The sequence below is a fragment of the Lathyrus oleraceus genome, chromosome 4, assembly GCF_024323335.1.
Source record: "Lathyrus oleraceus cultivar Zhongwan6 chromosome 4, CAAS_Psat_ZW6_1.0, whole genome shotgun sequence".
Taxonomy (NCBI): Eukaryota; Viridiplantae; Streptophyta; class Magnoliopsida; order Fabales; family Fabaceae; genus Lathyrus; species Lathyrus oleraceus.
The window spans coordinates 481,578,521-481,604,722 of record NC_066582.1 but is presented as its reverse complement, the minus strand read 5'-3'; the positions used below and the strand labels follow the sequence as shown (position 1 = coordinate 481,604,722).

General features: G+C 34.9%; 1 protein-coding gene across 1 annotated transcript; it reads right to left on the bottom strand.

The window, feature by feature from the left end:
- Window positions 1–23,685: 23,685 nt before the first annotated feature.
- Window positions 23,686–25,853, bottom strand: LOC127135673 (probable protein phosphatase 2C 33). The gene is made up of 4 exons (XM_051062325.1): window positions 25,528–25,853; window positions 25,131–25,433; window positions 24,337–24,454; window positions 23,686–24,251 (listed from the first exon to the last, which is right to left on the bottom strand). The coding sequence occupies exons 1-4, from the start codon at window positions 25,741–25,743 to the stop codon at window positions 23,794–23,796; spliced, it is 1,095 nt and encodes a 364-aa protein (XP_050918282.1). The 5' UTR covers window positions 25,744–25,853; the 3' UTR covers window positions 23,686–23,793.
- Window positions 25,854–26,202: the final 349 nt, after the last annotated feature.

The following is a 26,202-nucleotide window of genomic DNA, read 5'->3' as shown; positions in this document are numbered from 1 at the left end:
TAGAGGACCCATCAACAGATAAAATCCATTTGCACGACGATTCTTCCGAAATTGGAGCACTTAATTCATTCAAGAAATTGGTGAGCATCTGAGATATGATGCAACTCCGAGGCGTAAATTTTATATCATATTCCAACAGCTCCACTGCCCAAGCAACCATTCTTCCTGCCAAATCTGGATTTTTAAAACTTGTTTAATAGGATAATCAGTCTTGACGATGATGGGATGTCCTTGAAAAAAGTACCTCAATTTCCAAGTTGTGATCACTGTCAAACCGTCATTTTTACCCTAGCATCCGCATCACACATTCATCATGCATTTCTCTTAACGTTGTCTCTCAAGCATGGCTATCCATAGATTTGAACATAAGAGATTAAGATTAGGGTTTCTCTGATTTTCTTTCCCAAGGGTTCCACCAGGGTCACCTACCATTGTGTGTTTCTTTGTCATTAGGGTTTACTCATATTGGATATATATAGTGGCATCTAACCTTTATGCATCCAAATGTACTTGTTTATCTTCCTTTGCATTCATGTAGGGGTGCAAGATTGAATCAAGGTGTGCATGGATTCATATTTATATATATTTTTTGAATTCAAGTGCTGTGGTGCTTAAGTAAGGGTTCATGATCAAGACATGTTGACTATCACGTTAGGGGATTCATTTTGGTCAAAGAAAAGTCAAAGAAGATACCAAATGGTTCATCATTTCTTAAGTGACAAGAAACTTGAAAATCCATCCTTTCATGGTCAATTATCTCATTTCAAGATAGGTTCGAGATTGGGTAACATGAAGGAAAATTTAGTAGACATGTTTCACCCACTGTAGCTTGATCTTAATGAAAATCCAAATGTGATGCAAGAGTTTCTAAACACGTGCTATCTTGGCTCAGGGTTCAAGTTCAAGTTTAGGCTACCATACCATTAATTGCAAGCTCATACATCATGGTTAAACTTAGCATGTTTCAAGTTTGCTATTGTGATTCAAATGCAAGCAAAGGAAAGGCATGGTAAATATTGGTTGTTGGATAAAAGGTACCATGACAAGAGGGTTTATTCATTTTAATTCATGTACTTGAATTATAAGTGATCAAGTACACGTTATCTTAACCAAAGTTAACCAAATGTACCATCAAATAAGTATGGTAAATGACACCATCAAGCAAAACATCACTCTAATACAAATGAACAAGAGAACAAGCATGATCATGGCCATCAAATAAGCAACATTTCAAGGAAAATTGGCAAGGCAAAGTTGGTTCATGAAAGCAAGCACGGCGGGAAGGTTAAAAGTAGTGCAACTTGGGTGTAACAAGCAACAATAACAGTAATGTCAAGACAAGCATAACGCCATCACCATCCAAGTCATGAGATGATGCAAGGCTGAGATTGAATCACCATGATCAAAGTTGCAGTAGCAGTTCCATCATTTGTTCACTTGAAACTAAGACACGGGCTAGCCATCCAAGCCATGTCAAGCTACCAAGTTCAAGCATGAAAATGAAAACAAGATAGTGTGTGCTAAGAGCAATGGATTGCATTCATTTTGCAGGCCAAATCAAGGCAATAATTGTACAAGCACGTGCAATAAAAGTACAAATTCATCAATGGTACATTTTGAGTGCAATACAGATACATGTCCAAATGCAAAGGAAAGTACAAAATTTAGGGATCTTCTAGAAGAGTGGGGACCAATGATGATTGCCAAATGATTATGCCCGCATTTTGAGTGGATTTGCACTAAAATTCAGATATCCATCTCATCAATCCAAGTCTAGTGCAGTCACATTTTTTACGCATGCTTCACATGAATTCCAACTCAATTTGGCTCGTATCACATTCCCTAAGCTTGCCTATAAATAGATCTTCATTTCACTCATTATCGTACCCCAAATTTTGACCACCCTCTTTATCCTTACTACTAACTTAGGATGTAAGTCACTAACATATTCAGATTCCCATACAGGTCATCTGGTTGACTCCAATGACCTGCAAAGTCAAAGGAGGAGCATTTTTGAATTTTCTAAACCATAGATCCCATTTTTGGATAACCAATAGGTTAACATTGTTATTAGATAATGAGGATTATATGGTTTCTTAATTTTTTTTTGTTTAGGATTAATTAGGTTTTTAAAGTTTTAGGGATGATATTAGGGATAATTGGGCTTTGATTAATATTAGTAAAGTTATTCAAATTTTATATCAAGATTATTAGTTTAAGTTTCTATTGTTCAAGGTTCTTAGATTAATTTAGTATTAGCAGGGTTAAGTTGAATTTCGTTAATTTATGATTAGGTTAATAAAATGGTGATTAATTGGGATTATTAAGTTATGTAGTATACTAGTTAGTTTATTATTTAGATATGGATTTAATTAGGGGTTTAAGTAAGTAATTAGCCAATTTTAATACTAAATTACTAGTTAATTTTATTTTATTTTGGTATTTTAAGTTGTTGTTTGAACTTGGAAATAAGCCTAGCCAAGTCCTACCCCCATTTCAACTGGGTCAAAAGCATGACCCAAGTTCCAACTGGGTCAGGCAAGACCCAGGACCCGCCCCCCAGACCAGGTCGATCATATGACCTGGGTACTTCCCCACCATCTTCTTCCCTAATAAAACCCCAATTTTGCACGTAGAATAAGCAATCAAATAACAAACTTGTAAATTATTTGAATCCAAAACTTCCATTTTCATTCCAATATATTTAGAATTACAAAAAACAGACCAAATACATCATGGAAACCAAAAACCCTAAATATATTTTTGAAACAAAATGAAATTACAATCAATTTGATTTACAATTAAATTCTAACTTTCTAAACCCGTACAATCAGAATTAAATTAAAATCCTAATCAATCTAATTAAAGCCTAAAAACCTAATATTAACCTATAAATACATAGAGGTTTGAGATGAACAGGGAGGAAAAAAACCTAAGAAACATCCATTGCTGCTGCAGAAATGAATTTTGAAATTTCTTGAAAAAAACCTAAGAAATTCGTTATATCGATTATATGGTTTTTATTTTGTTCATATTCTTATTATGCAGAAATGAATTTTGAAATTTCCCCCCAAGGAATTTAAAAACAAAATATCTTTACATACATCCTCATACATTCATACATACTTCATTTGCATGCATTGAAAAGCATACAAAATCATTTTCTTCTCCCATACTTTCTCAGAATCATCGAACGTGGCAACCTGACTCTCCAAACTCAAGCCCAACGCAAGAAATCCATGAAGTAATTTGAACAAAATCAGGCTTCACTTAAGGAGGATATGGACTCGGCCAAAGGGAATATGGAGGAAATGAAAGACAAAATTGATCAACTCACGAGAGTCATTACCAATATGATGGCAAGAGAGGCTGAGGCTGACAGAAGAAAGGTTGCTTCCGCATCACCCCTCCACCCGTGGAAGGTAACCCTCTACAAGGATTCATCCCTGATATCCAACATGGTAAAGCTAAGAATAACACCCTTTATCCCAAAGGGTATATCCCAACCATTGTTCATTGTGGGGCATCTTGTCCCATACAAATACCAGTTCTGCAAGACAACTACGTGGATCTGAGCCAACAATATGAGGATCATGGGGTTATGGCTCAGGAAATTAAACCAGCTACCCACCCTGCTGTCATTGTTGGGAAAACAAGAGTTGAAGACAAATATAAAATCTTGACGATTAAAAATAAATGATGCACGGTTTTTAGGACAGTCTAAGTGGGGCATCCTTGGATTGGTATATGAAATTAGAGAGAATCCATATCAAGACCTGGGAAGACCTTGCCAATGCCTTCCTAAAGAAATACAAGTATAACTTAGATATAAAATTCCTAACCGCATGCAACTCCAGAACCTATCTCAAAAAGGAAATGTCCTTCAAGGAGTATGCTCAAAGATGGAGGGAACTAGCTTCTCGCGTGCAACCTTTATTTTTAAAAAATGAGTTAGTTGACATGTTTATGGGCACCCTGCAAGGCCCTTACTATAAAAAGATGATTGCTTCCATGAATGAGAAGACTGAGAACTGAGCAATGTTATCAACCAATACATCAATGTGTGGTAGTGGAAAGTCGTATTTAGGACTCGCTCTATTTAAATCCCAATAGTCCACACACATTCTGACCTTACCATCTTTCTTCGAAACTGGCACACTGTTAGCCATCCATTCTGGATATTTTGCAATGGCTAAGAAACCTGCGTCGAGTTTCTTTCTGATCTCTTCCCTGATCTTGAGAGACATATCCGCCCGTTAAGTAAAAATTAAGAAGAATCAGACCGAATATGTCTCTCAAGATTAGGGAAGAGGTCCGAAATCAACTTGATGCAGGGTTCTTAGTCGTTGCAAAATATCCAGAATGGATGGCTAACATTGTGTCAGTTTTGAAGAAAGACAGTAAGGTCAGAATGTGTGTAGATTATTGGGATTTGAATAGAGCAAGTCCTAAATACGACTTTCCACTACCACACATTGATGATTTGGTAGATAACATCGCTTAGCTCTCAGACTTCTCATTCATGGAACCAATCATATTTTTATAGTAAGGGCCTTGCAGGGTGCCCATAAACATGTCAACTAACTCATTTTCCAAAAGTGGAGGTTGCACATGAGAAGCTAGTTCCATCCATCTTTGAGCATACTCCTGTAAGGATTCAGTGCCTTTTTGGGATAGATTCTGGAGTTGCATGCGGTTAGGAGCCATATCCCAGTTATACTTATATTGCTTTAGGAAGGCGTTGGTCAGGTCTTCCCAGGTCTTGATATGGATTCTCTCCAATTGCATAGACCAATCTAAGGATGCCCCACTTAGACTGTCTTGGAAACTATGCATCATTAATTTTTCATCGTTCGTGTAGGCGGCTATTTTCCTGACAAACATTCGGAGATGACTCCTAAGGAAGCTAACACCCTTGTATTTTTCAAACTCAGGTGTTTTGAATTTTGGTGTTATAACCATGTTAGGTACCAAGCATATTCCCACAACATCGAATCCAAAGATATTGAAGCCATCAACAACCCTCAACCTTTCCTCCTGGATTTTATATTTGTCTTCAACTCTTATTTCTCCAATGGTGACAGTATGATGGGTAACTGGTTTACTTTCCTGGGCGATAACCCTATGATTTTCATCCTCATATTATTGGCTTAGATCCACATAGTTATCTCGTGGAACGAGTATTTGTATGTGACGATATGTCCCACCATGAACAATGGTTGGGATAGACCCTTCAGAACGAGGGGTGCGATTCTTAGCTCCCCCCCTTGGATGTTAGAGATGAATCCTTGCAGAGGGTTACCATCCACGGGTGGAGGGGTAGATGCAGAAGCAACCTTTCTTTTGCCAGCCTCAGCCTCTCTAGCCATCATGTTAGTGATGACTCTCGTGAGCTGATCAATCTTGTCTTTCATTTCCTCCATATTCCCTTTGGCCAAGTCCATATCCTCCATGAGTGCAGCCTGATTTTATTCAAATTTCTCCATGGACTTCACATTCGATGATACTGAGAAAGTATGGGATAAAACTGATTTTATTATTTCTTTTCAATGCATGCAAATGGAGTATGTTTGAATTTATGATGATGCATGTAAAAATATTTTGCTTTAACTTCCTTGGGGAGAAATTTCAAAACTCGTTGTTGCTTAATAAAAATATGAATGAAATAAAAACCATACAATCGATATATAGAAAGCAAAGACAACTTTTATTAATTCAATATAAAAAGGTTCACGCTGGAACAAATCTGTAATGGTAGAGTACTGAAATAAGAAACTTAAAGAAAAACATAAACAAAAGCAGTGCCTCCATAACTACTTTCTAGTGGGCCTCAAACTGCTTTAGTAGAACATCGCATAGCCTAACAAACTCGACAAATTCTTGAGGAGTATTGTGGAAGTTGGCCACACGGTCAGCTCTTCAGAACATCATTAGAATGTCTAAGACAATGTTTTTGGTGAATTCTGCCAAGTTGGAATGTTCCATCCTCCAACTTCAGCCTTATCACCTTGTTCTTGAACTATAACTTGGGTAGCATCAGCAAGATCCCTCAAGTATTAGACTTCTCCCTCCAATTGCATTACTTGGGCTCTCAAGGCTTGACGGTCTTAATGTTGGAAATGCACTAGCTCTCTAATATTTAAGATTTCTCTGTAGGTCCTTCTTCAATTATTTGGCAATATTTTCTCAGCTTCCATGCTAAGTTATTGTTGTCTAGTAACAACAGCCTGAGATTCCGCAAGTGGCCTTTCAAGTCCATGAATTTGAGTTGCTAAAGCACCCTCCCTTTCTTGTTGTTCCCACGTAGCCATCTCCCATTATCTTTTTCACCTTTGACCTTCTACTTGGGCTTCCTTTAACTTCTTGTTGAGAGTTTCAAGGTTAAACCCGACACCTAGCAATCCTCCCAATGTTTTTTTTCTTTTACTTCTTTCAATCTTGATCTCTTTTTGGCTTTTAAGAAGCTGATTATCCTTATATTTAAGGTTATGGCTCACCATATTCTTTTCATAATTCATGTCATAAAGGCTTAACTCTAAGTTCTCTTTCTCTTGCTCAAGTTTGGTAGTGGCTGTTTTAAGGCGGTCGACTTCTTTAATTGATACTGGACTGAGATCAGGTTCTTTTGGAAGGTAGATTGGATCAATCTCAAAGGGTAGATTAATCAACCGTACTCTCTCTTTGACCCATTGGGTGTAGGACTTTTTCACTTAAGCGTCCTTTCTTTTCAACTTATTTTCTCTTACATGCACCTTTTCCCATGCACGCATGATTTTTCCAAACATATTTTGGGGTACGGTATTCTCATTATGCAAGATGAATCCTTCTAAGTCACCTTCCTCGGGTTTTCCCACATAGGGTGACCCAATTGCCTCATAGCGAGTATGGGGATATAGTTAATACACCCCTTGGAGCCAATAAGGGGTACAATAGGAAAACTTCTGCAATTGACAATTATACCCATATCATTAATCTTCTTAGGTTACCAAAGGATTGATTTCTCATCGAGGGACCAAAGATTTTGAGCCCATGCATGATTTACCTTGGTCTCTTCCATATAGATATCATTGTAAAGGTGTGAGGCAAGCCATTGGTACAACAACGGAATGCAACATCGTAATGACCCTTTCTTCTTATTGTGGTAGATGCTCATGCTGTGATATATGTTAGCTAGCAGAGAGAGCACTGGATCTACCTCTAGATTCTTTACAACCCAAAAGACGCTAATAGCAACAACATTAACAAAGTTAAACACATTTGGGAAAAGGACTGTCCAAAATATTATGAATGCTAAAACATCAACAAAGGATCCCCGTCTTTCTTCCCTAACCATCCTTCAGGCTATTCCCTCCAAGTAACTTCTCTTGAGACCTTGACATCTCTGTCTTATTTATACTATGGCAACAGATCTTTGGTAGGTATCCCCAAAGTCACAACCAATTCCTTAGGTTTTACCTTTTCCCCTTACCCATATAGGGCTCATTCCCGTCCTTAGGAATGTCCAAGTACAACCTGAATTATTCTAGCTTTGGGGCTAGCAGAAAATCTTGAAATAAGAAACACCGTAGGGGTGAATCATAAAACTGATCCAAAGCAGTGACATCCTCTACTTTTATAGGGACTCTCAAGAGATCAAGAATCCTCCCGTACTTAAGTGTGAACTTCCTCTTAATAGAGTTAGGCATCAGGCCTTGAAGAAACTTTAGGTTTTACAAATCTGGCATCGATGCCATAATACGAAGAGTTGTCCTTTTATTTGAGTTCATTCTCAAGCACCTACAACAAATTTTGGAATCCCCCAAGAAATGGTAAATATATGCAAAAGGCCCATTTTAATGTAGATGGTATGGTGATATGAATGTCTTTTGATTTTAAAATCTTTCAGGTTGGGGGTAACATGTAAGTATGACCTAGTTAGGGTAGGCTTCTTATGGCAGGTTAGATCTAAGTTTAGACTACCCAATCCTCTCACTTGTAGGATATAAAGATTTTGGTAAGATGGTAACCCTAGAGTCGTGGACTATACCCTTATTTTATCAAGGGAAGGAGCAAACACTCCTACGGTAATCCTTCGGAATAGGTCTCATCTAGGCGGGACCTTAGTAACGACCCTTGTAGGTTGATAACGTAAGGCTAAGTTGAAGGTATTCTAGAAGATATCCCTAGAGTCATGGACCAAATTCAAAGTTTCATCATGAAAAAGTGACAACCTTCTTATGCCAAATCCTTTGAATTGATCTACTTTGGGCGGAATCAAAGAAGCCTAGGTTTTGGCTTCATACATATAACAACCCATCCACATGATAATTATACAATGAAATATTCAATAAAATAATATATGTAAGAAATAGAAAATATAAAAAAAAATAAGCAAATAAATAAACAAGCAAACAAAAAATACATAACCCTAAAAACCAAAGGTTAGGACTGACTCTCCTAACATAGTGCCAGCTGTCGCGGCTGGAAAAATGACAGAGTCACCACCATCTTTTATTCGTTCATAACGAACAGGAAAATAATGATAAAACCGATAAACTAAGGGTGAAATGTTAGGTTCGGGAGTCAGTTAAGTAAGGGGAAGGTACTAGGCACCCCTCACTTCCATTGTACTAAATGGGGCCTTCCTTCAATTCTAGGGTTGGTATGGGCTTACGAATATTTACTTGATTATCGATTAATTTTTAATTATTTGCTATATTTACAGAGAAAATATTTTATTTAAACAAATGGGAGACCCAAAAAGATTTTTTTATTATGGTATTCGCTAGAGTTTACAACTATATGCATACGTACCTTCGCATTATGCGAGGGATCAGAGTATCGTAGTTCTCGTAGAAAATAATTGTTTGTTTTGTTGTTTTTATCCATTAAAAACTCTCACGCATCGAGGGCGGAGAAATGATTGATTTTTAAAATGTCTTAATATTCTAGGGTAGAGGACTTACAGTTTGAAGTGTGTTGAATTTGATTTTATCCCTTGATGGTTTGTGAAAATAATATTTAATTTATTTTTACGAAAATAAATTAGTGATTTCATTAGAATATTAGAAATAACCGTTATCCCAATTTGATCCCCGATTTTATCCCTTGAAAACCCTAGACTTTTATCCCATGTTTTATCCCATTTGTTTTGATTGCAAAAATATAATTTAATTTGATCAAAATAATAAATTAAATAAGATGTCATACAATGTATCCCTTATCCTGATTTTATCCCTAATTTCTATCCCCTAAAACCCTAATTTTATCCCATGTTTCTCGATTTAATTAACCATAATTATATCCCCTAATTAATTAAACATGACTATTATAAATAACTAATCATAACAATCCCAAAACCATAAATAAATAAATTAAATTATGACATAAATTAAATCATCAATTTAGAAATTTAGAGAAAAAACCTAATTATTTTAAATGAAATTAATCCTAACATTAAATAAATAATTCCCCAAATTAATAGTTAATTAAGTAATTAATTAACTAATTACAACAAGGGGTGTATTGTAATCAGAATTAATAATTAGGCTATCGGGGAGGGGTGTTAATAGTAATAGAGACATGCCCATTTGCCTCTCTTAGCCCAGCGCGTCCAGGGTCCACCTAGGAGAGTCAAGGGTTGACTCTCAATTAGGGACGTCAAATGGATTGACTTGGGGAGTCTACGCATTCGCTTGAGTGTTGTTGGATCAGATTACCACAAGCAGTAAACCAAACGGAAGGGCATGATCCAAGTCAAATGCTGGTGCACCGTGGAACCACCCATATATGAAAGGTCAAAGTATGCTCATCGCATGGCCATCAGGAGGCCACACGTCCTGGGTCTAGTAATAGAGAGAAGGGATATATTTTCGAGTTCTCTTCAGAACTCTTATTTCTCTCTTTTATTTATCTCTCTTTCTCATTATTCTCTCAACTTATCTCTCACTCCTTTCTCTAAACCACCCCTATTCCCACTGTGTATCCCCAGAAACCACCCCCTTACCACCACATTTAACCAGAATCTTCATGTTCATCATGAACATGAAGAACACCCAACCCAGAAACTCTACCCCCTGCCATAGCCCCTAGATCTTCGGTTGAAGTTCAACTGGGATCTGAAACTGATGTTCATCTGAGTGATGAACATCAACCCAGAAACTCATCCTTACCCAAAACCCCTTAAAACCCTAATGACTTTTGGGTTCTGAAATGAACCGTTAGTCCAAACCCAGATGAACCATATGGCTCATCATATGAACCTTATGGTTTATCATATGAACCCTAACCCTAAACCATACTCAGATCTTCATCGTGTTCTTCATGATAAAGATGAACCTTTATCCTCAACCTCTGACCTTCACTCCTCAAAACCCTAAACATACCCAAATCAATCCTAAATCTTCTCCAAACCATGAGTCTCAAACTCATGAACCCTAATCAAACATCAAAACAACCATTTCAACCTTCTAAATCGTAAACCATAACTCAACCTATGAGAACCCTAATCCCTAACTTTAAACCACAATCACTATACAAGCATCAGCATCAAGCAATCAATAAATTAGCAAGCAAGCAAATTTCCACCAACCTACGAAATCGAGGAGTATTCCAATTAAGAGGTAAATTTTGAATCCTTCCTTTTTCCTTTTTCAATTTGGTTGCCTCCTCTTCTCCCTTTAACTTCTTCTTTCTGTCTCTTTGATCTGAGGTCATATGGAAGCTAAGTTTAGATGCTTAGAGTTTTAGTGCAAAACCCTAAGTATCAAGAAACTTGGAGCTTTGGTGAGGGTTTGGGTTATAACAACAACAAATTTGGGATCCCCTTCTCATATGAAATTCTATGTAAATATATATAGATTTTTTTTAGGTTTGTATTTTAATTTGATTGATTTAGTTTAGATAATTTTGAATCTGATTGTAATTAGATTAATTTAGGTTAGAAATAGATTTAGGGTTTCTGAATTATAACATAAAGTGTGATGTATATGGTCCTGATTTGATTTGTAATTTATGATTTTGACCGTATTGAATAAATAAGGAAATGTTTGATTGAATTGAGATTTGCAGATTTTTGTTTTACTTTGACATTGATTTTGTATCAAAATTTAGGGTTTCTGAATTAGGGAAGAAGATGATGGTCATGGGTCATGGGTGATCGACCCGGGTCTTGCCTACCCGGTTGAGTCATGGACTTGGATCACTTATGTGACCCAGTTGAATTAGGAGCTTGGATTGGGCTGGGTCAAAACCCAAAGAAAACAACAAAACCAATAAGCAACAATAAGACCTTAACCTAATTAATAAATCTAATCTAATATAAACACTTAATTAATTTAATCCGATTAAATTAATTAATCTAATCAATAACATCAATATTTTATTAATTTTAAAAAAATCTAATTAACTTAATTAATTTGATAAAAAAAAAAACTAATTATACATTTAGGGTATGTTTGGATTAGTGGTATGTAATGGAATGGAATGAAGTGGAATGGTAATTAATAAGATTCCATTATTTGGATTTGCAAATAATGGATGGAATGGAATTTGGAACATGATGGAATCCATTCCATCCAATTCCATCCAAAACCCTATTTTTTGTTCCATCCAATTTGGGGTGTATGTGATGGAATGAGACACTTTTAATAAAATAACCAAACAATGGAGTGGGATCTATACTCCATTCCGATCCGCTTCGTTCCGCTCCATCATATTCCATTCCGCTCCGCTCCGTTATGTTCCATCATTCCAAAAATCTAATTAATCTAACTATACCAATATTTCAATGATATAAATACACACAAAAAACAAATTAATTTAATTAATATCATGAATCATTTAATTGATTAACTGATGTTTAAACCGTTTTATAATATTAATTTAATTAATTTTAAAAACTACATAACTTAATAACCCTAATTAATCACCATTTTTTTAATCTAATCGCATACAAAATCAGTTATTTTAATCCCTCATATTAATCAATATTTAATTGATCTAATTAACCATATGCTAAATAACCATTATATAAACAAAATTTAAATAATCAGCAACTAATCTAATTCAACTGCTAATCTTAATCTACCTAAATTAGTGGTTAATAAAAATGGGATTAGGGACTTAAAAAGTTAAAACGGACCCCCTTTGACTTTTTAGGTCATTGGGATTTGGCCGACTCATTTATATGGTCTTTGGACATGTTAGTGATATAAATCCTAGGTTAGGAGAAAGTGGTCAAAATTTGGGTACGACACCACCTATCATATCATTTGCATTTCAACCAAGATCACAAGCATGGTATCCTCATAACCTTCACCTCTTTGGGTTTGCCTTTGTGGAAGATTATCAAACACCATTTGTGTTTTCTTTTTTACCTTTTTTACTTTCTTACATTCTAACTTTTCTAACCTTATTCAAAATACAAAAATATATGTTGTTTCCTTTTTCTTATTGTACAAGGTAGGGACTTGCAATCAAAGGATCAAGCTGGCTTTCTAAATTAGGGTTTTGATTCCCCAGGTCAAAGTTTGGTCAAGAAGTGGTCCACACGAGCTTTTACTCCAAGGCATGACCTATAATCTTAGATTACATTCATGCCAAGCTTCATTCAATATCATTTGATCAAGAGAAGTTCAAATTTGGTGCATGTTTTCAAAGTTGATTCAAGTATGGTTCATGTGTTTATTTCCACGCCATCTCCATCCAATTTTCAAGCAATAATCAAGATTATTCAAGGGAAAATCAATTTTGCATGATTTGGTATTCAAGTGTTCATCATTTGGCCTTTGGATGCAATAAATGGAAAAGAAATCACAATTTGGTATGTTTGGTTGACCTAAAATCAAGTATGGCATGTCATTTGGTCCAAACACCATAACTCTCTCATTTCTCAACATTTTTGGAATCTAATTTGAGACAAATGTCACATTTGAACTCCTCTACAACTTTTCTTCAAGGGTAAAACATAAATTTTTCCTATAAGTCCATCAATTTTAGACTTTTCCAAGATGTCCATGTGTGCACAAAAGTAGGCCAAAGACCTGGTCGACCTAATGTCTAGCCTATAATTTCAGGTCACGGCCTTAACTTTCCATCCATGCCATTTTCAACTAAAGCATACTTTTTATTTGATTATTTTTTTCATTTGATTCTTCACCATGAGGATATCATTTGGCACACAAAACATCTCAGAGCGCATGAGTGAATTTCATTTGGCCTAAGCTCCAACATGGTACCTCAAACTCTGTTTCTTGCGCAAGTTTCAGGTCACGAATTTCATGCCATTTTAAATCTGGGACCACCTGCACATGTGCAACTCATTTTAGGATCTAGAACACATATGAACAAACAGAAAACGAGTGGTTTCAAGTGCTAATTCACGCATTTCACCCTCACTCTCACACGCTTGGCAAATCATCAAAATTTTGACTTAATTCACACGAATTTGTCTCCATTTCACACCTACCATGACCTCACTTCATTTCCTATAAATAGAGGAAGCATTTTCCTTCATTTCCAAGCTTGGATAGCCAAAGAAACTCTAAAACCATTTGAACCCAATACCTCAAAAAAACGGTTAACCATTTCTTTGATTCAAGCTTTTTTAGCTTCGTTTCTTTGCCAAGAATCACTCATTGACACCTTCTGAAGCTAACTGAAGCATTGTCGTGGCTTGAAACTCCTTGAAGCTTGACTTCCAAATCCACCATTGTTGACCTTTGAAGCTTAAACTAGAAAGGTAGATACGAGTTAAACTTCTGAGTAAACGAGTTACCAGTGTGTTTGTCTTGATTCACTGATCAAAAGCCTTCAACTACCTTGAATTTATTCTTCATATTCATCACTTAATTTTACTTTGAAGAACTAGGGTTCTTCGTCTTCTTGAGCGAATTCTCTTTGCTCAGAGTCAATCAATGGCTCTGAAGCAAAGAGACATGGACGATGATGGATGTTGATGCTAAATCCTTGCTTGATTCATGCTAAAAACACCTAGTTCGTGAATTACAGAAAATTGAACCAAGGTTGAAGATGAGTGCCTTCGCACGTGTTTGAGAGAAATTGAAATTTCCTTGGCCAATGAGAATACGCCACACACATTTTTCAAATAATTTATCCGTTAGCGCCATTTTCAAACTATTTTCTACTTTTCTTTTTCATTAACTTTCCAAATTAGTTTTTGATTGGTCCTTTGACCTTTTTGACTCAATTGGTTTACATAAAATCTTTATAAATATTTTGCATCACATATATATTTTTGCATAAATTTTAAAATCTTTTTTGCATTTAATTGATATTTTCCTTTAATTTTCATTTTCAATTTTAGTTTTGATCATTTTTAAATATTTTGAGATCCAACTTTTGAGGTTCACTTATTCATATTTTTCTTGACTTCTCAAAATTTTCTTAACCATTTATTTTATGATTTGGTACTTGATTTGAATTTTCTCTTTAATTTCCCATTTTTAATCCTTTTTATTTCATTTATAATTCAATTTTTGTCATGCTTTTAACTTTGCTTGAGCGATTGCTTGGTTGATGAGATCTTCATCATTTTAGATCATTGATAGATGGTCATTTGGTGATTCAATCTTCTCTAATTCAATATGTTGATAGATGGTCATTTGATCATATTTTTGACACTTTGAGTTAATGATAGTTTATCCCTTGGTGTAACATATGTTTGAGTCCTTTGACTTGTTGATAGATGATCCTAATGTGATGACTTGAATTTTCCTTCTAACATCTAACACCTAACACCTAACTTTACATTTATGCTCTTTACATTTTTGTCATTTACATTTATTTCATTTGCATTCTTTCTTTTTACTTTATGCTTTTATTGCTTTCTTATTTCAAAAGAACAAAAAACACGATAAAATGGATAAGACCCTAAAAAGATTCAATATGATCTTATGGACTTTGTGTTACTATCCCTTGCTTGAGGAGTACTTTGGACTCTGGAACTTAGGACTTAATGCCTTCCCTTGCTTGGAGTATGTTTGATACTTGGTGATTCATCTGAGACCTTGTGATCCCTCTGGACCCTTTGATCTTCAATTCAAGACTTGGATGTTTCTTTGTGGCTTTGTGACTTTGATGTTCATCTGGATCTTTTGATATTCATCTGATCATGTGCTTATTCATCTTGTGGCTCAATCCAAAGGTAAATGAATGCTTGTTTTGACCAATGTCAATTGCTTGCTCCATCTTGTGATTAATACACTTGCACACACAAAGGCTTTCTCTTGGGCTACCTTATAATGAGACATTTTATTTCATGTCATTTACTTATGCTTTAGGATAGTCTCTTTATCTCCTTCCCACTTCTTCAATTTTCAAAACTTCTCCCTATTTCAAAACTTCTTATTTTCATACTTCACACCTTCTTTTTTAATAAACCTTGTGTCAAGCGATCCAAAAAATAATTTTCTCAATAAATGATAAAACACTCAAGCATACTTAAACTCTTTTTTTCAAATTTCTAAAAAGGACAAACCTCGTCAAACATCTTTTTGTGCCTTTGTGCACTTGAAAAGATCGGAAATTAGTCTATTCTTGTAGTGATGCAAACCGATTATACTTTTACAATATGTTGACAAATAATTGACATTTTCCACTTGAATGTTGAGACATGCTTGTGAGAAAGTTCAAGTAAAAGTTCTCCATATCAATATGATGCAAATGCTCATTTCCTCATACTTGTGGGTAGTAAGTTGAGTTTTCCACTCAAATACAACAAAATGTCTTTTCAAATTATAATCAATCAACCAACAACCCAACTTTTTAGTAAACACAGATTTGCAAGTGGTTCATATAGAGTACCATAGATGTGAGGGGTGTTAATACTTTCCTCTTGCATAATCAACCACTGTATCCAGATTTCGCTTTTGTTTTACCTTGTTGTGGGTTTTGTTCGACCTTTTTCTCATTCCCATTGGAAATAATAAAGTTTGTGACGACTCTTGATTTTTCGAGTTAAGTTAATCAATAGCTTAATCTCTTTTTTTCCCCGCCGCGACACAATGGGCCTGGCGCCCTAGGATCACTAATTACACCCCTGTTTCAGCTTTAACCCCCCCCCCCCCCCCCCCACCATTTTTATTTTATTTTAATATCTTGTTTTTCTTTCATGTTAATTTTGCTTGATGCATTTTTAGCATATTTTAGTTTTTTTTAAATAATAATAATAATAAAGAGATTGTTTTTTTTTGTTTAGAGAAAATAAAATTATTAGTAAATGAAATCTTAATTAGGGTTAATTTTTTTTATTGCTTTGAAAAAATACTTTGGACATAAAAATGATTAACTTAGAGACTAATTAGGCTTTGATCATTGATTCACTTCTAAAAGCATTGATTCATCATGTTAGAATTTAACTACTTGTATGTTAATTTCCAATTAAGTTTGTGGTTAATATGAAATTAATTTCCCATTAGATTTTAATTCATTTCTTGATTGAAAATCCTTTGATCATGATTAGTTAATCAGACCTAGTTTCTAATTTGCATCCATTAGAATTAATTTCTCATTTTCATTCATTCTTAATTGCATTTTGAATCATGATGCATGATCGTGAATGTGTTTGATCTTACCATTGTCACTTGATTGATTTAGGGCATGGTACCATTGTATTATTGTAAGCTTGTATGGATCTTTTCCATTTCATGTATGGTTTGTAATCCATCCCCCATTGTAGGTAAAATTTTCCATATTCCCATGAACATGTAATAGTTTAGGATTCACTTTCCTTTATTGCTTTCCTTTGCATGTTGACTAACAAGATAAAATCAAAACATAAAAAAAACCTTTTTCTAAGGAATAAAAACACGTTTGATTCAACGTCAAGTGTTTTTCAAAATCAAACTCACTTGAAAGCAACACGAGTGCTTGATCCAACGTCAAGTATCCCATCTATTCCATTCTATTCTCCCTCTCTTATCTCTATCCCATTCTCACTCCTTTCATAATTAATAAATTTCAAACACTTGATCCAACGTCAAGTCGTCTTTCAAAACACTTTCATAATAAACTGGAAGGAAAAGATTGGGTGTACGTACTTGTGCATAATATTTTCAAGTAATTGGGTTGTCGGATGTACCTAGCTTGTGACCTGATACTTGAATTTCATTCAAAACACTTAACAATAAAACGAGTTCAATTCGGTGCTCTGAGAGTGAAAAAGGGTGGTTAGGATGTCAATTTCCTCTTAACTCCCGAGTATTCTGATTGTCGGACGTACTTAGCCGGTGGTTAGATGCTTGTCACCCTCTAAATACCAATGGTTAAACTCTTCAAACAAATTTTATAAACAAAATCTTTCAGGATGAAAAAGAGTGGTTAGGATGCAACTGTCCTCTCAACTCTCAAGTACTCAGATTGTCGGTTGTACCTAGCTTATGGTCCGCTACTTGTTTCCATTCTAAAATCAATCACAACTCATCAAATCCAATTTTATGTCTTTGGGAATTTAAAAACCTTTTCACAAAGCACATGTTATTTCCGTTCTACCGCGGTATGAATGACGCTAAAGCCTCCCATGCACAAGCACACAAGTCATTTTTAACTGCTAGAGTGCGATCCAAGTGCGTCCATTCTACCGCAAATAAACAAACGCTTAATCTCCCATGCACGAGTATAAAAGCAACATTAACTTCTAGAACGCGAATGTTAACATTGTCCACTAAAAACAACCAACAAACACCCATTTTCTACTCGAAACTATGGAGCTCTGATTTTCTTATTGCACTATAAGGATACTTTGGCACAAGATTACGATATCTTGGCGAGCACACTAATTTTAAATTTATTTTTTCTCCTTAAAACAATAGCAAGTAACCTTCAGATAACAACATCCATTCGCACAAAGAACAAGCAAAATGGTTCCCGTTGAGTACAATGGATGTGAGAGGTGCTAATACTTTTCCCTTGCATAACTGACTCCTGAATTCGCTCTTGGTTGCGACGACCATTATTTTGGGGTTTTATCAATATTTTCCCTTTTCTTTGGAATAAATAAAATCCAGTGGCGACTCTGTATTTTTCGCGGCGCGACAATACTCTATTTTTCTTATTATTTTATTAAAAAATCAATTAAATAATAATTATTTTAATTATCTAAAATAACTCTAAATTATTCTAGATCAATCCCATGGTCACAACCCCTCAATTATTCTCCCATCTCAGGGACACATACCCTACCAACACCCTATAATAAAATAATCATAAAAATACATAATTCTTATAAAATACTTAATTAAAACAAAATGAATTACATAAAATAAATTACTAAATTAGGGGCGTTACATTTATCACATGTTCATTTGGGAAGAACAGGTATAGAATTAATCCGTCGAAGAAGGACGTATTCCACCCACAGGGTGGACCATGGTCGATGAAAATGATTGTTGAGTCAAACTCATTGGCTTGAATTTTGGCTTACATGAACGAAAATAGGTTAAATTCCATTTTTGAGGCTGAAGCTCTGCAGAGTTTGGCTCTTGAAGCCAATGTCGAAAACTCTGATAATTTTGGAGGTGGCCTTTATGGCCAAACAACAACTTCAGAAAGCCAAAGGCTTGATTGTATCTATGATAATGAGCCTTTGGGGTTTGAAAAATATCCATTTGATTTAAATATAAAGGTGCAGGCCCAAGACCCTTTAAAAGACGTAGATATGGGCGTGGAGCAGTGAAAAGACCAACCTAGATCAGTGCGAAAGTCAAACCAAGCATGATGAAGAAGGTGGTCGAATTTCTAAAAGAATTCAAAGATTGTTTCACTTGGGACTACAACAAGATGTCGGGGTTGAGTCAAGACATGGTAAAGTTAAAGCTGCCAATTTGACCTGGCAAGAAGCCATTGAAACAGCTACCAATAAGGTTTGCACCAAAGATTATATCGAAGATCGAGGAGGAGATCGAAAGGCTGCTTAGGAGTAAGCTCATTAGAACGACTAGGTACATCAGATGGTTAGTTAATATTGTGCCTATTATAAAGAAAAATGGAACTCTTAGTGTTTGCATAGATTTTAAAGATCTAAAGAATGTTACGCATAAAGATGAGTACCCAATGCTTGTGGCAGAAATGCTAGTAGATTCAGTTGTGGGCTTTGAGTATTTAAGTGTGCTAGATGGGTATTATGGGTACAACCAAATATTTATAGCTGAAGAAGATGTACCTAAAATGGTGTTTTGATGCCCATGTGCACTAGGAATTTATGAATGAGGAGTGATGCCCTTTGGTTTAAAAAACTGCTGATGCAACGTATCAGAGACCTATGAATTCAATGTTTCATGACTTCATCGAGACTTCCATGCAAGTCTATATCGATGACATAGTTATAAGATCCTCATCAAAAAATGACCATTTAGACCATCCTCAACAGTCCTTTCAGAGGATGAGGAAATATGGATTAAAAATGAATCCATTAAAATGTGCTTTATGTGTTCATGTATGAGACTTCTTGGGTTTCTTGATGCACAAGAAAGGCATATAGATTAATTAGAATAAAACGAAAGCAATATCGGATCTCATGCCTCCTTCGACAAAGAAACAACTTCAGTCTTTGTTAGGAAAAATAAATTTCCTAAGAAGATTCATCTCCAACCTAAGTGGCAATACTCAATCATTCTCGCCATTACTTCGACTCAAGAAAGAGAGTGACTTCATATGAGGGAGCGATCAACAAGAGGCTTTCGACATCATTAAAGATTATCCAATGAAGCCTCTCATCTTGTTACATCCAAGTAGAAATAAGAGTATAAAATTGTACATAGTTGCATCAGATTCTACCATAGGAAGTATGTTATCCCAAGAGGATTAAAATGGCGTCGAAAGAGCCATTTATTACCTCAGTCTAATCTTGATAGATGCAGAAACTAGGTATAATGCAATCGAAAAATTATGTTTGTGCATATACTTCTCATGTACAAAACTTAAGCATTATATAAAACCAGTTGATGTTTATGTTTACTCTCATTTTGATGTTATTAAACATATGTCTTCAAAGCCTATATTACATAGTCGAATAGGCAAGTGGGCTTTAGCACTCACTGAATATTCATTGACTTATTGTCCTTTGAAAGCAGTCAAAGGATAGATTGTCGTGGACTTCATAGTCGACCAATCAGTGGTCGAGGCAATATAAGGTTATGTAGGTACTAGGCCTTGAAAATTGTACTTTGAAGGTTCTAGGCATAAAGATGGAACTAGAGTTGGAGTATTCATAATTTCACCAGAGGACATACCAACCAAGTTCAAGTTTAGAATCAAAGGTTTTTGTTCAAGCAATAAGGTTGGATATGAAGCCTCAATAACATGACTTCATATTTTATTAGACTTAGGGGAAAGAGATGTCGAAATAAAATGAGATTCAGAGTTGGTGGTAAAACAACTGAAAAAAGAGTATAAATGCATCAAAGAGAATTTGATGATGTACTTTGTCAGGGCCAACTCCTTGGTAAAACGTTTCAACCATGTCTCTATTGATCATATACCTCGACTGGAGAATCAAGAAGCAAATGACTTATCCCAAATTTCTTCAGGTTACAAAATCTCTAATGAGAGGTTAAAGGAGTTGGTTGAAATAAGAGATAAGATGATCTCAGCAGAAATCTCTTTGGAGGCTTCGTCAATGTCAAAAAATGTTAGTGGCAGATAAGAGCATGTGAGCTAATGGTAGAGTTTCTTTAATTGCTTTGGTATTCTTCTCTTTTGAAGCCATTGTTGTGAGCGTGGATTTGATTGTTTGAAAGTCAAGAGAAGAAGAGTGGATGAGGAGGTACTTATACTGAAAGAATAAAAAATCTTTAATTTTTTGCTTGACAAATGGCACGAACTTTGCTGACACATCCCACCATCTTAGAGGCGAAATCAAAACGATTTTGTACACCTAGCCACGCCACCCTACGAAGACGGAACCATGATGAAGAGTTATGAGTTAGTGGGAAAATCACGTTTTTGAGGTGATGGTTGATAGAAAGGTCATGATTTCCATGACGTCATTCCACTAACTGAAATAGTGTTTGAGAAAGTAAAATATGCCTTTATCTCCTGTTTGTTGAAAGAGGCCTTTTGGGGGGGACAATTTGTTAGCTGAAATTTTTGATAAGGGAAAAAAGTCTCTTGACAGTTAGAAGACTTGAAGCAAGTTAGGGACAACTAGAAGTTCGTCGAAATGTTATGGTACTAAGGTCGAAGTTTCAAGAAGAGCGGTGAAAATGGGACTTAGGATTTTTCAGGAAAAAGGAATATTTTTCCTAACATTTCGACCACATGAAGATTTGGGTTTTCAACTATGTCGAATAGCAGTTATTTGGGCGCGGAGAAATGTTTTATTCAAATAAATAACTACTTCTCCGTCTTATCCAAGAAACACGTGGAGAACATTCAGAAGCACGACGCGTGCAAGGATCTATGTGGCGAAAGCTGGAAAAATGAACATTAGGAGAAGTTATTTTATATTTGTGTAAGTAGGGATTCTAATGTAGGAATTAAAAGTGTTCATTTGATTTCACTATAAAATCTCACAAATACTCAAAGTACCAACGTTAGAGAGAAACGAGTTCACTGAGAAATGTATGAATCTTGAAACACCATTTTTATTCAAATGTAAAGTATTTTATTTCAGTTTATGATATTTGTCAATTTACCTTTATCTCTCTTTTAACTGCATTGTTACAACACTTTTTACTTTACAAACTTTTTTCTTCTACATTGTCGAAATTATTACTCTTCTTAACCATTTCGACTACGTCGAAATCTTTCAAAAAAATTTACACAAACTATACACAAAAGGTTTTAGCACTATATCCTAGGATTCCCTAGTTGATCCTGCAAGTAACCATTAATAAGAGACTAGCGGTTGTTTATCAAATTTTCTAGTAAACACTAATTAACAAGACAACAAACAAGAGAAATTACTGTTCTGGTAAATCATAGGAAGCAAACGACCTAACGTAAATATACGTCATATATATCTTCTTGTGTAAATGACATCATGTCGTTAAACTCCTAAAATTTGAAGAAATTTAAATTAGAAAAGCACAACAATAAAAACAACATTAAATATATAATCTCTACAACAACAATAACTTAAACATTTTACTAGCTAACAACAAAGACATAACTTAACAACTAACATAAATAAATTACATGCATATGAATAAAGTTATTACCTAACCCATAAATCACTAATGTCTCCATAGATACTATCCGACATATGTTTCATAACATAATATCTACACTTATATCCTTTTGGTTGTCGCTGCGTCAATAAATAATTTTTACATAGTGATTAATACATACAAAAGAAAAAGTAATACATTATAAAAAATAAAAGATTGTAATAAATAATACCACTTAAACCACGACACAAAATATTGTATCCCTCCAAAGACCTACATGTTGGAAAAAAACTAAACATAAATAAAAATTATTCAAAAGTAAAGTGAACATTTTACTATTATAACTAATATCATGTATCCGCTAGTAATATCTTTTATCCTTAAATCAAGATAATTTCCTAACGAATATAGCATAATTACGCTATTTTGGTTAGGATAAACAATTATTAATTGTCAATGATCAATGAACATCCAAAATAATTAATAATTGGTTGAAAATTGAATTCTAAACAAGAGAAAGCTCAAATTCATAAAGATTTACGAATTGATAAATGGTCCTAGGTATCAATTTATTTTCTCTTAAATTAACTTATTTTGTATATACGTTTGGAAGAACATTTTCTACGGTTGATCAACTACGATGGTATCTTTTTTTCAACCATCATGAAAGGGTCTTTTCGTAGTAGTGTCTGATCTACTTTCTCTTGGTGGAGAGGTGCCTCTCTCATAGGTTCTTAAGCTAGTGATATTTCTTACTGATTTGTGAGTGACTTAAGACGTAAGTTGGGTTCTAATATGCTTACTTATTTTTGGGAAGATCCTTGTTTAGAAGGGAGTATTCCACTTAGAGTCTCTTTTGATAGAATGTATGTTATCTCTAATTAGAAAAGTGTCAAGTTGATGAGGTTTGTAGGTTGGTTTATGAGGTTTTGACTTCAAATTTTGAGTGAAGGAGTTTTTTTTTGGTATGATTAGTGTTTGGTTGATGACGTTCTTCTAACTATCTAAGGAACTATTCTTTGGATCAAGATAGTTGTTGTTGGCTCTATGGGAAGGGTGACAATTATTATGTTTCATATGCCTACTTTGAGCAATACCTCTTCTGCAAGGGTGGATATTATTCTGTATAATTGCCCCCCTCTCTAATATGGATGTGTTCTCTTCAAAACTTCTCAAAGATGAGATATTTTTTAGGGAAAACCAACTTAAAGATGTGTCATTCTTGACCTTGCTGATCTTTTTTGTGGGTTGTGTGTTGGACCTGTTGAGTATTTCTTTCCCTTGTTTGTCGCTTGTAGTGTGCAGTTTGATTGATAGGGAAGGTAATGGTTTTCCTAGAAGACATTATTTTTTCCTTAGTGGTGGTGAATGCAATTGAAGCGCTTCTGAATCAAGTTATAAGTCGTATTTAAGTATATTTTATCATAAGATATTATGAACTATTACTTTTTATAATGCATATAATCTTTGTTAAACTAAGAAAGCAATACAAAAGAAAATGTGTTGATAAACTAAAAAAATATCTAAAAAAGAGATATGGATTTACAAAAAATCCACATAACCTATCAACTATGCACAGAAAAAAACTAATGATGAAATGACTATTAAAAAAGAAACCAACAAAACTAAAACTCCCAACCCTCTTAGTAAAAAAAAAGAGTGAAAATTGAGAGATGAATATCATATGCTATTGATGCTTTTGTTTAGATTTTCCACGTGATTCTTTTGTCCCTTTCTCTCCCACAACGTTGGTGTTTGAATGAAAGAAGAGACAAACTGCAGAACAATCATCAAGCTTAGAAGTTGAAAGCTTGGTCTTCCATGCTTGAACAGCCGATTCAACAAGTTGTTTAGCCGCAGAAGCTCGTGGAGTAGATGCCACAATGTTGACAACTTCTTTGTTAGACAAAACATCCCAAATTCCATCTGTGGCCAAGACAACAAACTGGTCTTCGTTATTGAGGCGATGATAGGCAACTTCAGGGACAGATATGAGTCCAAAGTTCTTGAGGCAAAAGTCGCCGAAAGCACGAGACATGGCAAGGCCGGGGGAATCGACTTTCGGTAGCCAAAGTCTAGCAACATCTGATTCAGAGTTGAGAGCGAAAACCCTTCCTTTGCAAATTCTTATTCTTTCTAATTCCCCTAGTAAACACACAAGGAAAATAGATGACAAGATTAGTATATTATGAATGCGACAAGAAGATGCAATAAATAGGTTATAACATACTCGGAAGATTTGGCTTGAGATCGGTTGTTAACTGATGTGCTTTAAGAGAACCATTTGAATCTAGGGTTGCTAAAACAGCTCTAGAGTCTCCAACATTTGCAATTACTAGTTCTTGGCCCTGAAACAAGAATAATGAGTGAGGGATGCTTCAAAAAATGTTTATTTATTGAAATGAGTAGGTTTTGTAGTGCCAGTTTTGGATGTTGCAAATGCGGTTATTGCAGTTTTTGTGATGTATAATGACATAAATATTTATTTGAAGTTCTTGAAATTCACCTTTAGAAAATAGTTAAAAAATTCATTGCATCATAAAGTGATTAGAATGATAGGTTCTAAAACTTTAACTTTAGATGAGAATAACCGAAAAAACATAGCAGAAATAGATTAATTTAGTCACATATGTGATTTTAAATTACATTGTGATTCGATGTTGTTGCAGAGGCGACAACAACCATAGTTTTAAATCGAGGCATGCATCCGCAATTTCAGTCGTCATATTATTGTTGCGGTAGTGTCTGCAACAACAATCAAACCGCAACCGAGGTGTGATTTAAAATTGTGTGCAACCGCATTAGTCAATTTGACCATGTTTTTTATTAATTTTCTAAAATTAAAATTTCAGAACCCTAATCTCAATCTTGTTTGGATGTAATGAATAATTATTCAACTATTCTTGGCAAAAAAATTTCAAATAAAATTTCGAAACCTTAATGAACTATGGAAGCAACAACAATATCCATATGCAATTTAAAACCATGGAAATGAGATAAAACAAAATGAAATAGCATGCATACCTTCTTGATCAACGTAACAGCTGTAGTCCCACTTCCATAAGATTCCATGGCATAATGAAGTTTGAGTTCTTTGTCCACAAACTTAGACGCCATCAAAAACAATTCTCTCATCATCTTCAAAATATCATCCTTGTTATTGTTATTAGTTTTACCATCATTATCATCGTCACGGCGACGCGAAATCCATTCCTCCATTATCTTTAAAGGAAAACAATCTCTAACTTTCTTCGCAACCACGTGTCCGTGTGGTCCATGTCCATCAAACACGCCGCAAAATACAGTATCCTCCATAGCACCAAACGTCTGAAAAATCCATTCATTATTTGAATCTATTAACATATCTCAATGATTTTGAAGAATGAAGATAAATAATATAATAATAATAATATTATAATACCTCCCAAAGAAGCATTGCATCCTGATTTACACCCTTTGCACCTTGTCTACAAAACAACGATGCAAAAGGAGATGAACCATTCAAGAAAACTCTTCCAGGAACTCTATGCAACCGCATTTCCGCACTCGAATCACGAGAATAGTTACGAGATGAAGAAGTAGAAGAATCATTATGAGGAGAATGAGCTGAAGAAGCTCCTGAGAGACACGATCCCATTGATTCTCACCAAAAAGAATGCTACAATATCAAACCCTAACTCAATTCAAGTCCAATGAAATTTTCTTATGGGTGATAATAAAAGAGACGTGGTTGATCACAAGTGATCTTCACATGCATCAGATCACACCAAACCAAGAGAGAGAAGAATTTGTCAACGGATTACATATGTTTTTTATTACAACCGATGGTTAATTATATAGATGGATAATAAGTTTCTTCCAACTCACCCTCTTATCTCTCACATTCAAACGAGTCAAACCTAACTACCTACATATTGCCTATAATTACGCCAAACCTAATTATCTCTAAAAATAATGCTTAATAGTAGTATAGGATAAGTTTTCACGGTCTATCATACATAAATTTGTTAATGCTAAGTTCTATGATAATAATATTATTTGTTAATGCTAAGTTTATTATATTTTTTACTAGCTTATGACATTGTTTGTGATGCTT

Bases quoted from the DNA above. Each gene is read 5' to 3' on its own strand.
- LOC127135673 (XM_051062325.1), bottom strand. From the start codon at position 25,743: ATGGGATCGTGTCTCTCAGGAGCTTCTTCAGCTCATTCTCCTCATAAT. The intron at 25,434-25,527 runs GTATTATAATAT...TGGATTTTTCAG, and splicing joins ATGCAATGCTTCTTTGGGAG to ACGTTTGGTGCTATGGAGGA. The intron at 24,252-24,336 runs GTATGTTATAAC...TGTGTTTACTAG, and splicing joins TCTCAAGCCAAATCTTCCGA to GGGAATTAGAAAGAATAAGA.